The sequence below is a fragment of the Falco biarmicus genome, chromosome 18 (genome assembly GCF_023638135.1).
Source record: "Falco biarmicus isolate bFalBia1 chromosome 18, bFalBia1.pri, whole genome shotgun sequence".
In the NCBI taxonomy this organism is placed as follows: domain Eukaryota; kingdom Metazoa; phylum Chordata; class Aves; order Falconiformes; family Falconidae; genus Falco; species Falco biarmicus.
In genome coordinates, this window is record NC_079305.1 from 832,585 (window position 1) to 847,153 (window position 14,569).

General features: G+C 48.1%; 1 protein-coding gene across 1 annotated transcript in view; it reads right to left on the bottom strand.

The window, feature by feature from the left end:
• Positions 1-8,769: 8,769 nt before the first annotated feature.
• Positions 8,770-14,569, bottom strand: part of ANTXR1 (ANTXR cell adhesion molecule 1) — a 111,315-nt gene continuing 105,515 nt past the window's right edge. Inside the window, exon 18 of the mRNA XM_056321710.1 lies at positions 8,770-13,158. Coding sequence (XP_056177685.1) covers positions 12,886-13,158 — 273 coding nt within the window. The 3' untranslated portion in view covers positions 8,770-12,885. The remainder of the gene's footprint in view (positions 13,159-14,569) is intronic.

The window sequence follows — 14,569 nt, forward strand, 5'->3', positions numbered from 1 at the left end:
GGCTAAATCTAGCACAGATCTGCTCCTCTGATTGAAACACATTTAAAAAAAATTATTAGAGAGCAAAAACGTTGCCAGGCTGTGCCAGCCTACATTAGACGGACAAAGCAAAGCTGGAAACCTCTCGATGCTTCCCCACAAAACTGAAGCACCAAGTGCAGCCGCGCGTCCGAGGGCTGCTGAAATCCCGCCTGCATGGAACAGCAAACCAGCAGGGCTGCTCCTGCTGCGGACCCACGCAGTCCCCCAAGAAACTGCTGCTTGAGACAATGTCCCCCCCTCCTGCACAGCCTACAGACCCCCTAAGCTCCTCCAGCAGCCCGAATATGCTTCTGTCTTCCATGGAGCATGGGAAGCAACTGCGAAATCCTGCAGTGTCGATGCATCAGCAAACGCAGCGTTCTGAACTCGCCAGCACACGGAGTATCCCACCCCCAGCTGCAAACCCTCCAGTGGAGGGGGGCGAGTGTGGAAATGGTTTTCAGTGCAGCTCATCCCTTTCGGTCTTTTCTCCTACAGAAAGGGAGGCGGCGGGGGGAGAAAGAGAAAAAAAAAAAACCAAAAAACCAACAAGACAAACCCCAAACCAACATCCTGAGCTGCCAGCGAAGTGATTTATCACCCGGCTGGCTGCAAACAGGCAGACGCGCATCACCGCTGCAAACGTGTCCTGCCTGCCTGTCTGCCCAGTGGGGTCAGCTGTGAGTAAATCATGTTCCAGCAACGGCAGAAAGGGAGGAAAAAAGAAGGCAGGAATTTTTGGACAGGAAATACAGGGGAAGAGGAGGGGAAAGGATGAAACAGGAGTGACATACCAAGTGTGAAAGACACGACCTGGCACAGTTTCTGCCCTTCTCCTACAGACGTCTGGGGCAGGACTTTATTGCCACGGGGGCAGGTACCTGCTGGGAGCTGGGGGCCACCATCCCCCGTGGCCACAGCTCCGATCCTGGTGGTGGTGAAGCCCTTCCCTCAGCCAGGTCTGCAAGCCCAGGAGTTGGCATTACCTGAACCACATCGCATTCCTGCGGGCACACGCGTGTTCCCCGAGTGAGGCGCGGAGCGCGGGAAAAGGAACATCCTCACGCAGCCCGACAGGCAAGGCCTTCTGCACATGAACGCACCACCCGCAATTAAACCAAGCCAAATTAACTTAAAAACAATTCTGTGTTTGTTTTAGCTCTGAATTATTTAAAAGAGGATTGCACTGAACTTATTTAGTTCCTGAACTGATCTTATTTGCGGGCAGGGATGAACCAAGGACCAGGACCACTCGTGGTGGCAGCGAAGCTCCCGTCTCCATGGGGGGAGGAGGACACCATGGCATGACACGCAGCTGTCCCCACTTGTCACTGGCCTGACTGGTGGGGCGAACCACTCAGAGAAACTATCCCAGAGCCTCCAGCCGTGATCACCCATCAGAGGAGTCTTGCAGAGAAGGGATCCATAAGGCTGTGTGAAAACCGCTTGGCTCTGCCAAGTCTGACATGTTTTAGGCGTGTGCGTTAGAGCCTACAGTGAGATTTGTCAGATAAAAAACACATTCAACCTTAAAAAGGCCTCTAGTAAAAAGAAGGAGGGGGGGGGAGGGAAGGGGAAGGGAGGGGGGAAGGCTTCTTTTTCATTTTTGGCCACACCACAATTTTCAGTAAATATTCTTATTCATATAAATAATTTGTTGTTGTTGGTTTTAAACAAATAAACCAAATAAAGCTTGCTTGTTAAAGCCCAAATCTGCATTATTTTTTAGGGAAATGAAAACATTTCCCTTGGGCTTTCCATCAGCATTCCCCTCCCCCCAAACACTGCAGTAAACATGGACAAGTAAAGATCTCCAAGACGGAACCGTGCCTCTGTGCAGACAGCTCTGCCCTGCAAAGTACCAGCAGTTGCGCCGGTGGGTTTTGCAGCCCCACGGACCCGCTGCCTTGTCTCCCACACGTGCTCTGCTCTGGGAGCGTGGTCCCAGCTCACCACCCACCTTTGGGATCACGGGGAAGTTGTGCTTCCTCCTTGGCAATCCGACGAGGCGATTTGCTTGAGCTGATTCCCCTCCCCGCTTTCAGAGCTGTCCTGCTGGTGCTCAGAGGCAGCAGGGTTCGCAAGGGTATAGCTGTTTCTCTAAATCTCGATTATTACACCCTCATGACCTTCGCCTGCTGACACGAAAGTAATAAAAGATCCCACAAGCTAATGGGATCCCTACCTCCTGCTCCGATCAAGGTCTGCGTTTATCCTACTGAATCAATGGATTCTCTGGCCGGTTTCCAGCCGTTCGTGCCTTCTTTTTTGTTTCTCACATTCTGGTCTGTTTCTTATTTATTTAATTTTATGTTGTGGGAATGTAAAAATGTGCCACAGTGGATTAGGCCGGTGGCCTGGGTGGTCCAGCACTTGGCCTCAGCTGGTGTCTGTTTCGGCCAAATTGTTTCAGTAAGAAATCATTTTGAAGAGGTATAAAGCAAAGGCTAAATCCTGCCGTCCTTTTTCAGGCAAAAATCTGTGCAGACCGGTGAGGGGCAGGATACCCCAGCGCTCACGGCATCAGCAGCCTTCTCCAGACCCAAGTCCCTTCCCCTGGGCTCACCGCAATGCTGACGCCTGTGTTGGCACGGGACAAACGCCCTGCACGGTCAGGAGTCGTGGAACTGCCCATTCTACAGATGGGGATGCACAAATTAAACAGGGAAAACTGTGCTAGAAAAAGGCACAGACAATGCTGCAGGACCCCTCTGATTGACGCCACCCGGGGGTACTTGGCCCTGGGACCACAGGCTGCAGGCACAGAGGTGTGCTGGGGCTGCGCCGTGCTGCACCGTGGGCAGAGGGCTCTGCAAAGCCCAACGGCAACAGCGCGGGCTGCGCGCAGCGCCCCTGTTATTTCCCAGATGCTTTTTGACTGCCTAAACAGCACGGAGAAAACGCTTTCCCTCCGGAGGTCAACAGCCTGCAAGAGCAGCAGAGAAACCCTAGGCACAAACCGGCTCCGTTGCTGCTTCCAACCTGCTCCTTTGTGAGGGGAGGACGGCACAAAGCGAACGTGGCGTTTCTCTGGCACTCGCACGCATGCTCAGCTCAGCTGGCTGGTATAGATGACACATGAGGCCCTTCTGTTTTATAAGGAAGTTTGTTATTGAAGGCCAGGCTTGGAAGGCTCTAAGCATGGCTACAGAGTCACAGCTGGAACAGGCATGAGATCAATATATCTGGAGACAAAGGGAAGCTCTTGCCAAGAGAAAAATCAAAAGTTGTTTTGCAAAGGGAGCCAGATTCCCTTCTAAGGCATCCTATAGATCAAGGCCTAAATCCTGGAGCACTTCTCTTGGCCCAAGTCCTACCGTACCAGCCTCCCGAACACACATCAGTGTTACCTAGAGGACAAACAGCAGCTCTGCAAGGCTCCGAGTGCTGCCGGCACCGCTGCTACCTGCGCTGCAGCGGGGAACAGCACGCCTGCTGCCTGCAACGGTGCGTGCCGAAACAAGGCTCAGATCCATCACACAGGCACCCATCGAAATATGTTTGTACCATCGCTTCACGCTGTGTCCCAGGCTAATAAGAAGTTTGGGGAGTTTTCCCAGTTTGCAGAGGACATTCAGATCATAGGATAGAGTTACTGCAGCTGGTTGTCCCATTTCTGAGATGCTTCTCAGAATCGTCTGAAAAGCTTTTGGCTTTGGGAATAAAACCCAAGCCCTCACTCCCCTTTAACATTTGCCTTTCATTTGTTCCCACATGTCAGACAGCACAGCCCTGCACAGGGAACTCCTTTGTCTGCTTGGCCTTTGCATGGAAACAAGATGCGGTGGGGTACTGATAGCATCCAGTCACGGATAGCAGCCAGAGCAGGGCTTTCTTAGTCATTATCTCTGATGTCTTCCATTTATAACGGGCACTCTTTAAAACCTTGCCAATTTGGCCTTAGATAAGCAGATACAGTTACCTCCATATTTGCAGCATTACCTAAACTTTCCCCTGCCTGCTACAGAGAATATTTGGATATTTAAAGAACCAGCAATCTACGTGAAGAGGAACTAACCCTGGGTTTCTTTGTCAAAGAGCCCCAAGAACCGCGGAGTCGTGCCAGCCCTAACAGAACGGCAACGAAACTGAGACCGAGCTTAGGGGATGGCACCAGTCAAGGTCCTGGCCCCAGGTCCTGCTGCAAGGCTGAAGGGCACGGGCACCATGAGGGATGCCCAGGCTCTTGCACCAGAGCCGGGGTCAGAAGCGCAGAGCTCTCCAGCGTGCACGTGCAACACCTGGTTTGAGCCATTAACCATAAATGCTGAAGGAACGGCTGCGCCAGCTGGAAACAAACGGCCAGGGCTCAGCTAATCAAAAAGAAAGCTTGCTTTGTCACCCGTTACTCCAGTCACCTGGGCTCCAATTTTATTTCCGAAGCAACAAGCGCCACCACCAACTCTGCTCCAGGAGCTTCCTCCTTATATCCACCAAATCTGGCTTTTCCCAAGCTCAGGGGATCGCCTACCGATGCGAGGGTCCCCTTGGGGTCACACAGATTGCTGCTGTCTGGGAAACGGGTGGCATCACCAGTCATTGGGTTTGAGTGGATGCACCTCCAGACCAGTCTGCACATGGAGAAGGAATCCGGACGGGAACCCGATTCCGTACCGTCACTGACCCAGGCCAGAGGCGCGCTATTGCTCTGTAAAGCCAGAGAGACCAGGAACAGAATTACGGAGGACTTTTTCTGGGTTTGTTGCCTCTGAAGCCCAGCGGTGCCATGCGTACTCTCACCTCACCCAGTGTCACGGTCAAGAATTGAAACCGCATTTCTAACTCACGGCATTATTTGGGTCAATGCAAATAACTCAGTCTCCTAAAAAAGCAGCTTATGAGATCTCCTATGACTGAAAAGAAGAAAACAATGGTTTGCTGTCATGTTTTGAGGGGAAGCTATTGTCCTAGGAGTCTAAGCACCTAGGATGCAAGTCATAGCTCTGCCAACAACTACCTCTTTCATCCTTGACAGCTTATTTACCTCCACATCCTTCTCTAACAACAACAAAAAAATATTTCAGTTTGCAAGCTACTCTGAGCCAATTATTTTCACCAGATTATCTCAAGCAGGCTCGGGGAGCAGCCTGCTCCAAGCCATCCGCATCCCTGCCCAGACAGGAAGAGCCAGAGGCAGACAAGCGAGAATGACTTCAGAATTTGACCTTCTGAGCTGGACTTCGCAAAAAAAAAAAAAAACAAACCCACAACAAAAAACCACAAACACAAACAAAAACCTGTCTGATGCTACTACAGTTATTTCGATACATTTTTAGCAACGGCAAATCTCTCCAGTTTCCATGACAGCCTGTGAAATAGGCATCTGTGATCGCTATTACTTTAAGCCAAGAGTGTATCACACACACGCACATGAGAAAAACACTAGTCTTACCCCCAAAAAAGTAACTACCATGAAATTCACACTGTATCACATCAAAACAGAAATTCCCAAGTTCTGGCCTGCGGGCTTTTTATTTCTGGCAGTCAATGGAAATACTGCCCATATATCCTATGCTGACTCCCTTGGCTCCCTGCTGCTCTGCATCAGAGACAGCTAAAAATACCTTTGATCCATTCCTACTATTTTTTCCACATCTGCCGTTGCTGTAGTTACCGGAGCGCCTGCTACGCCATTCTGAACAGGGAGGGTGAGGCACTGCACAGCCGTGAATGGGGAAGGAACCATCCAGAAACACCACCCCTATTAACACGTCCTGCAAAAGGCACAGCCAGGACCCGCTATGGTTTCCCAGGAGCGGAGGCAAACCTGGAATTGGGCAATTGCAATGTAAAGAAATTTTAATTTTTATCTGAACTCAGGCACTGCAGAGCCAAGATGAGTCAAAAAAAAAAAAATTCACATTCCCAGAGGACTTTTCCCAGCTTTTCTTTAAAACAATTCAGGGTTTGCCTACACAGGTGGTAAGTAATGGCAAGATAGGATATTCTGTGGCAGCCCTGACAGGCAGTCAGACCTTCCCAAGACCAAAGATGCTGACATTTCACATGTCACCCATGACCTAGAACAGATTTAAGGAATGCAGACATACTCTTATTTCTGCCTGGCTTTTCCCAGAGACTTTCCATTGAGTAAGAAATACTTCAAAAAAGGATCCTGACACCCCGTTCCCAGCCGTCTGCTAGTGAGCCCTGGACGTACAGAGAGACCACAAGATCTCACATGCAAGAAGAAATCAGCACTAAGCATCTTCTAGAAGCAGCTAAAGACATACCCACCCAGAGGCACGCAGCAGCAGCAGGCCTCAAGGATATGCCAGGAAGGATTTTAAATGGGAATGGAAAGTGGAACATAGAAATCCCCAGCTTTCTTGCAAGTGAAACTTACCTCATCTGCTAAGTTCAGTTTTCCACTCTCTGTGGTATTTTCGCATGCTATAGTTTCTCCATCCCTATTAATTCATTCCTCCAGCTCTGGAAAAGGTCCCACAATTTAATGTCTGTGAAAAACTAGAAAAATTCCCGTTGCGGCCGCAGCATGGTTAGCTGGTAAGGTCACAGGAGCCGGCAGCGCGGCAGAGCTCACCGCTTCAGCCCACTGGGAGAGCCCCTCGGTGGAGGGGACAGTCCTTCCCTACCGGGGACACGGTGGGCAACATCAACAGGCACCCACTGGCACAACAAAACACCTTCCCTGGTGCTCTGGAGCTTTCAGAGATGTTTCACCTTCCCTCTGCTAGCAGGAAGGACCTTTGAAAGCATGTAAATATTAAGAGATTATTTCAATAATCTTAAGAAGTTTGTTCTGGCAGTGTGCTACAGACTTTCAGCCACGGTCTGCATCCAACATGATTTATTCCGTAGCTCATGTTATTTTTACAAGTTATTTTATAGCAGTTTCTTTAAAAACAAGCATTACTCTCTCCAGCGACGCTAACAGTGAAAAAGAGGGTCCTACGGTGCTTTGAGTCTCACCGGAGTTTCCATCAGCCCCCCCCCCCCCCCCCCCCCCCAAACCTCTATGACTCAGAAGGGGCTTTCTCTGCCAGAACTAGAAAAAGCAGAAATTCCTTTCCCTTCCAAGCGAGGAACTCCTCAGCTGCCCAAAGCCCGACGAGCCTTTGGAGGGACGAGCAGGGTTCATCTGCGAGGGCCCCATGAGCAGCACACCCCCCCCCCCCCCAAAAAACGCACCGCTGCTGGGGGAAGGGGCTGCTCTGCGCCCGCTGCCGTGCCTGGGCACCATGGCAGGCGTCGCCGGTGCCCGTCTGGTCCGGCACAGCCTCCAGTCAGGGGCCCAAAGCCCAGGAGAAAGGAGCCTCCCTCCCCTGCAGCCTCGACACAAAAAGAAATTGCTGGAAATGGCCCAGCCAGGACTCACCATTTTGGCTTCTTCCAGTTGCCACAGGCACCGTCCCGGTTTCCCCCGCTTCCCGCGCTGTAGCCGAGCTGGCTCCCGGGACACCCGGCACCCCGAGACCACCTCATGCAGCCCCAGCCCACCCGCTCCCCGCTCGGAGCCCAGGCTCTGGAGCCCAGACCTGCTCCCAGGTGGGGCTGGTTGAGGATGATGGGTGGCTAACAAAGAGCCAGGTGGCTAACAAGGAGCCAGCCCGACATCGGGGGTGGCCACGTGCTCAGGGCTGCTTAGTGGTCTACTGTCCCTCTGTCTTTGCTTTGGAGCAACTTGGCTCCAACACAAATGTTTTGCCTGGAGAAATTTTGTCCTGCTGCGTGCATGGTGATAAAATCTGCCGCAAGGGTAGCACAGCGCGGTTCCCCGAGCCCAGAGGTCCCTGAAGCAGCGGGGCTGGCAGCCGACTGAAAGGGCGACCAAGCCTGCCTGGGTCTCACTACAGTGTTTTTCTCATTTTTTTTCCCCTCGGTGCACTGATGGGACTTCATGCAAAGCCATCCAGCTGTTTTTGTGTAAATGCATGCTGTGAAAGACCCTGAGCTTTGCAGGTTTGCATCAGCTCTTCTGAGTTTGGCTATGCTGAGGTTTAACTTGCTTTTTTTTTTTTTCTTCACCTGTCGCTATCTGAGAAAAGCAATTGCGATTTTCTTTGATAGTCTCCATTTTAAAAGCACCTTTTGTCCAAACGAAAGAGTAGGACCTGCTGAGTACTGTGGCTTCCCTCTTTGCATTTACTAGATACAGGTCTGGTTTAAACAAAACCCAGCAAGAAAAATCCAGACTGAGCCTAGGCTTGCACCCTTTGATGTGCTGAGGAAACTGCTAGCTCACATTTTCAGGGGAGGCTAAAAATCCCAGGCTTGCATGCTTCGCTGAAAGAGGGCAGGGTGCTGAGGCTGAACTTCTTCATGCTCCATTAATCTTCTTTGTGGAATAAAATATTCCAACCATATCAAAATCCAGATGAGTTAGTGATACTTAAGGCGAGAGGAAGAAAGAAGGCCTATCAGCAAATGTGAGAGGCAACATGCTTAGTTATTTCTGTAGTTATTTCTAGTAGCTGTTGGGCTTGGTTAAAGGATGCCTCTCTTAAAGGTTGCCGAGTTAGCTGCGTGAAATGAGAAGTTATCCCGCACTTGGAAGGCGAGGTGCTGGGTATCAGTGGAGGAAATGGTTTAGGCTGTGCCACGTCCAAATGAAAATAGCTTTTGTGTCAGGCAGAAGTGCTCTGGGCTGTCAGGAAGAAAACCACCGAGTCTTGAGTTCTCCAGGGTGAGAGAAAGCCAGTTTTATGAGAAAACTTGTTGACTGAGATTCTCCTACCTCCTGCTTTGTTCACTTTGCCTAGTCAATGAATCTTGTGGAGCCCAGCGCAAATTTGTGTAGTTCTTTAATAATAACAACAAGGTCAGCAAGAGTAATGACTGAATTTAACAATGACACATGCAACAAACAGAGGGAGTAAAACATCATCGCACAGCACTGGCTGAACTGACAACATGTAATTCAACATCAGAACAGAAGGCTTGTTTATTTTCCTTTGCTGCATCAGCACCACATAGAGCGCAACGTTACTGCCTGGTTACCCTCAAATCTTGCCAGAGCTCTCCGAAGCCAGACACTCCCCCCCTTCCCCAAAATAAACAGTGACAGAAGATGCCTTCACACACCAAGGAGTAGAGAGAGAATCTGGATGACCGCAAAGTTCATGTGGGTGAACACTTCAAAATACAGCCAGCAACAATTTGTAACACTTTAGCAATTAAAAAATCTGAATCTTTGTCAAATGCAGCTGCTTAGTCCTTCAAGGCTGCAAGACACGCTGACAGAAAGTTTTGCACGAATGAAAAACAGCGGCAGTAATCAAAGTGACCTCTTTAGAGCAAATGAAACGACTGTATATTTAATGCCATCAGACATCTGTTTATTGCTGTTTAGACCAGGCTATACAGGAGCACGTGCAACTAGTAAACAGTGAGACCTGCTGAAGTCTTTTGAAATTGCAGAGCAGATGTAGTGCCACTCAACTCCTTTTGATCTAGAATGAACATTTACTTAAAAACTGGCTAGTGTGGATTGATAGCCTGTGTAATGTGTTTCTAGGAAAGTTTTATAGACAGAGAATACATAGGGTACCATATACCCATATATGGTACACCAGCTAATTCAACCACATTTACATAGCATTAATTGTCAGTGGAAGCTGATTTAAAATTCAGGACCAAATTTTCACTCTTGATTGCCACACGTTAAGTTCCTAAGTGAATTTCTAGGGACTGGCATAAAAGGAGTAGGATTTTGGAAAGCATGTGCGGTGCTTTTGGGAAGCCACTTTAGCAGCCACATGTAGGTTGATACTAAAGACAAGACCAGGCACAAAGCCCGCCACCAAACCTGCTCTCATTTTTCTGAGAACGTTAGCAAGGGTCCACCAAAACCGACTCACTGGCAGCAGCGTGGGTGCTCTGCCTCAGCACCCAGTTACCCCACACCCGTTTCCTTTGGCTCTACCCACCGCACTCTGGCCATCTCCCAACCTGGAACGACGTGCAAAACTCTTTGCCAAGGGATCAAGGGAGTGTGTAGCCTGGAGCTCTGGTGCTTCAGTTAATGCTATGTAAAATAGGTATTCGTCACTACAGGAAATATTTGTACATTTATAAAAAAAGCAATACAACCATAAAGAAAAAATACAACAAGCACAGCTTGATACGATAACATGCCATGAAATGTCATTGGCTTTATAATAATTTACTACAACTTGAAAAATGTTCTTTTATCCACAATGGATAGGAAATGCTTCCATCTAACATATGGTAAGCATGCAGTAACAATATGTACAACAAAAAATTTGGAGTTTGTTTTTTATTCATAGACTGGATGATTACATAGGGGCTATTTTAAAATTATGATTTTTATAGCCTGATCTAGGTTTTATTTTGCTTCTTTAATACTATAGGGTTTTTTTTCCCCCTTAGTTTGTGGAGAATTAAAATTTCTATGTACATCTGCAAGAAGTTAGCTTTAGTCATGCAGTATACACTGCTTTTAGTTTTTTCCCCAACAGCAGGTTTAGATTTATTGGTTAGCTGACTCAAAAAAAAAAAAAAAATCTCAATGCTGTATTGTTGAAAATCGATTTCCTTTCCAAACTTTTTTTGAAATACTGTGGATATGTTAAGAGAAGTATCTATTGATCCTGTATTCCACTATTCCCAGTTTTTACACCTTTCATCGTGAAACCAAATCAGCTATTCAACTAGATCCCATCCATCACAAGAGGGAGTCCAACCACACTTGTGTCAGTGTTAAAGGTTTCCCACTGCCACCTGCCAATCGCAAAGTCGTCTCCTTGAGCTAACTGTGGCCCGTAGCTGATACAGTCTGACAAGAGCGAGTAGCAAACCTGTTGGTTTTGCTCCTAATTGGGAACTGCTCTGTGCTGCCTGCAGACAAAACAGTGTTGTGGGTGAATTCATCAGCCTTTTCGCAGGACAGCCAGCCTTGGCTTCCTGACTGATGTACTTATCTCACCTAACAGATGACATACTGACCTAGCGGTGGGTAAGGCTGGTGAGTGACATTTAGACCAGCTCTGAGTCTCACAGTAAGGGTTTATTCACAAATGCCCTTACCAAAAAGGTCCCAGATCAAGTCTCCACTGAGTCTTTTTCATCTGTTCCCTTTCCTCCTTGAGCATTTTTTTAATTTTTCTTTCTTTTTTCTTTTTTTTTCTTTCTTAAATATTTTTTTTGATAGAAAAGCTAGAATTAATATTTCCGACAGCACTGAAGTAAGTACTTGGCAAAGCATTTCTTTATCTGGTAAAAAATTACACAGTTATGAGAACCCTTAGATATTCATAGAACTGCAGCTACAAAGACGGTTTGCCTCTTATGACTTCACAATTCCCAGAGAAAGTCATGTCGTGAGAACTGATCCTGACAGTAAATTAGAGAGCCAGAGGTTTGACGAAGTGCTGAGTGATCTCACCTATTTCTAGCACTGTGTGGCAAAGGCAGGTGCTCAGAAGGTTTGCTATAAAGATAAAAGATGTGCATACGCAATATTGTGGAATATGGTGGGGGTCCCATGAAGGCGAGGAGAAAGCATGGAGAAATGCAGCCAGTGCATTTCTTGGAGGACTGATTCCCATCCTGCATGTCCGGTGTGTTGATTTTTGCCTTAGTCAACAACTGCTAATAGAAGTGATGCTGTTTATAGTCGACAAGAGTGAGTAAGCACACTGGCTCTTCTTCACTACGAGTCTGGAAGGCATCTGCTACTTATTCAGGAAAGGAAAACAAAAAATACAAATCCATGTGGAAACATTTCTAGGGCAAAAGAATGCAATTTACAGGAAAAACAGAAATGCATCAGTGGTAACCATTTCAAACTGACAATAACAAGGAGCCCAAGCAGACTGGATTTAGAGAAATTGATACACCTAACCTCTTGTTTATACTCAGAAACTTTCCTTTTAAAATGGAAACCAGCATTAAATTACACTGCTGAACTGCAGAGCCATTAACTAGATGGACATAATTAGTCTAAACTGAATGCAAAGACTCTTCTGTCAACCGTACCTTTCCCAGATTCCTTTGCCCAATTTTTATGAAGTCCTCTGTCCCACTGGCAGCGCTGAAGGCTGGCCTGTCGTCAATTATTCCTTGTCCTCAGGGAATGGGGTCAAAGCCTCGTGACATACTGACCGGTTTATTTTTTCGTGCAATTTGTTTTCCTAGTGGCACTCCATTTTCATTCACCTGCACTTCCACATACCAACATACGCAAATCCAGACACCAGAGACCTACCTATTCGCCTTTCCAGACCCTCCGAGATGATACCTTCCCTTCTCCAGTTTACGGTCCATGGGAACAGCTGCCTGTCAACAATTCTTTTCAGGTTTACAAGGGTTTCTGTATCTGCAGACCTGCTGTTGTCATTATTTGCTGGGCAGCTGGCATGTGAGATGTGATCAGCTTTCTGTCATACCTTGAGTCTCGTACCATGAAGTTTGTGCAGCTGTCTCCAGGTAGCTAGCTGGGATGTCTGCACTTGGAAGAGTCCTCTGCAGTCCTTCCCTGGGGAGAATTGCCTTTCTGGAGAGCTTACTCTAGCTATTCATTCCTTTTTTTTCCCCCAATGTATCCTGGAATCACCATGGTAAGGCACAGGGAAGTGTCGGAGACAAAATGGGGGGAGAGCCTTGCTGAAATGGAACTCAAGTTATCTGCCTTATTTCTGCAGTCTCTTGGCTTTTCTTGCTTCGATAGTTTGGTGGCACTGATGCACAAGGGATTTAAAAAATAAAAGAAAACTAAAGGAGAAAGACGACTACCAAGTCGTTCATTCTGTTGTGACCCATTTCAAAAATGGTCCGGCTTCCTCTAGCCTCCCCCACCCCCCCAGGAAGATGGATGTGATACAGTACTGCTGAAAAAGCCTCTCGAACGCTTGTGGAAGAGACGGGAGCAAGGCCAACCCCCTAGACTGTTGGGCGAGGTGGGGGCCGAGATGGAGGTGGGGCCCGGTTGGGTGGTGGGGCTTGGGGTGGTGGTGGGAGGGGTGGGAGCGTGGAGGATGGGGATGGGGTGTGGGGTGTGGGTGAGCTGGGTGGAGGGGGCGTATAGATGGGAGCTGGGGGTGGGGGGTTGTAGATGGGTGCCGGAGGTGGAGATGACGGAGGGTATGCGTTGTTGAGCGGGTATTTGGGTGGGGCCTCTGTGTTCTTCACTCTGGTGAAGTTGATGCAACGGCCCTAAAACAGAAGAGAAAAAAAGTGGAAAAGCACAGTTACTCACTGAGGCAATGGCAATCGCAGCTGAGACACCTTTGCTGGCTGCGTGCACATCTGATGTCACTTTCAGCATCCCTGGGCACACCGCTTTGTTCCCTCTCTTTCTCAGAGACGGATGTTATGAGAGCAAGTCCCGTGCCGGGCAACCAAGAGGTTAAACCCTGCAACAGCTTTTGTAGGTAGCGAAGGAGGATGAAATTCCTCTCATACTATTTTCTGACTCCGAGATCTGTAAAGCAGAGCATCAAGTAGTTCAGGTCATACCGAAGCTATAAGAGCTGGCAAGAGCCGTTCCTATTCTTCAGAGCTGGTGTCTGAGTCAGTGCGTGACCTGTGGTCCCTGCCCCTACAGATGCCTCTTCCCAGACCCCAGTCTTAAACTTCTAACAGCAGGAAACCTGGACTTTGCACCTTTGGAGCCTCTCTCTCCTTGAAATACTTGGCTTTTGTGTCCTACTTCTAATCATTTACCAACCAGGCAAAAGGGAAGGTTTGTTTAACTAAGTTTCTTACTTAGAATTTTTCCTGAAATTCATCCATTCTTCATTAGGATGTCTTGATATTCTAGTGCTCATGAGAAGCCAGTAAACTGCTTTTCTCGCTCTTCGGTGCTAAGCTACAGTTTGTTGTACATTTTTAAACAAAAACCTTTGCCCTCTGAGCTGTTCTCTTTATTTCTCCTAAGTTCCACCTGTGAAAGATCGCACTGTAAATACTCAAATGTCAGAATCAGCACTACTGTACTATGGATGAATTCTTTTAGATATGAAATCATCCAAAAAGGCACTAGAGGGTTTCTGAGTCCATACTTTGTTTTTGGATTTGTGAGCATGATCTTATTTTCTGTTTTCTCCTTTCCTCTCCCAAAGTAAATGTTTTTTCCTGGTGAAAAAAATGCCAGATGGAGCAGTGAGCCCATGCAGGCTGGAGCAGACCTGTTGGGGTAACCACATCAGCCAACCCTCTGCATGGCTCTGTACCTTCTCCCTGCTGCACCCAGCCTACGGACAAATGCTCCGCAGAAGAGGGGCCCAAAGTGAAACACGGGGGATGCTGGTAGAAAGGCAGAAGGGTGCTGGAGAAGGATTTGACAGGGATGAAAAGGAGCTGGCCTGGAAGGGGCTGACATAAAGAGATACAGATAGCTCCTCTCCATGAGCTCTGCCAATTATTATCATCGTGCTCTGTGGATATGAAGAAACATCTGCCTGAGCCTTAGCCGTTCAGCCGAGGAAAGTGGATTCCTCGCCGAAGTGATGAAGTATGCAGAGCAGCCCACAGCTGAGTGCAGGCTGTCTTGTGCAAGCAAAGGTCATTTAAGGAAAACAAAGCGCCTTGAACTGCATCAAGTTCAAGATGAGAGGATCACCTC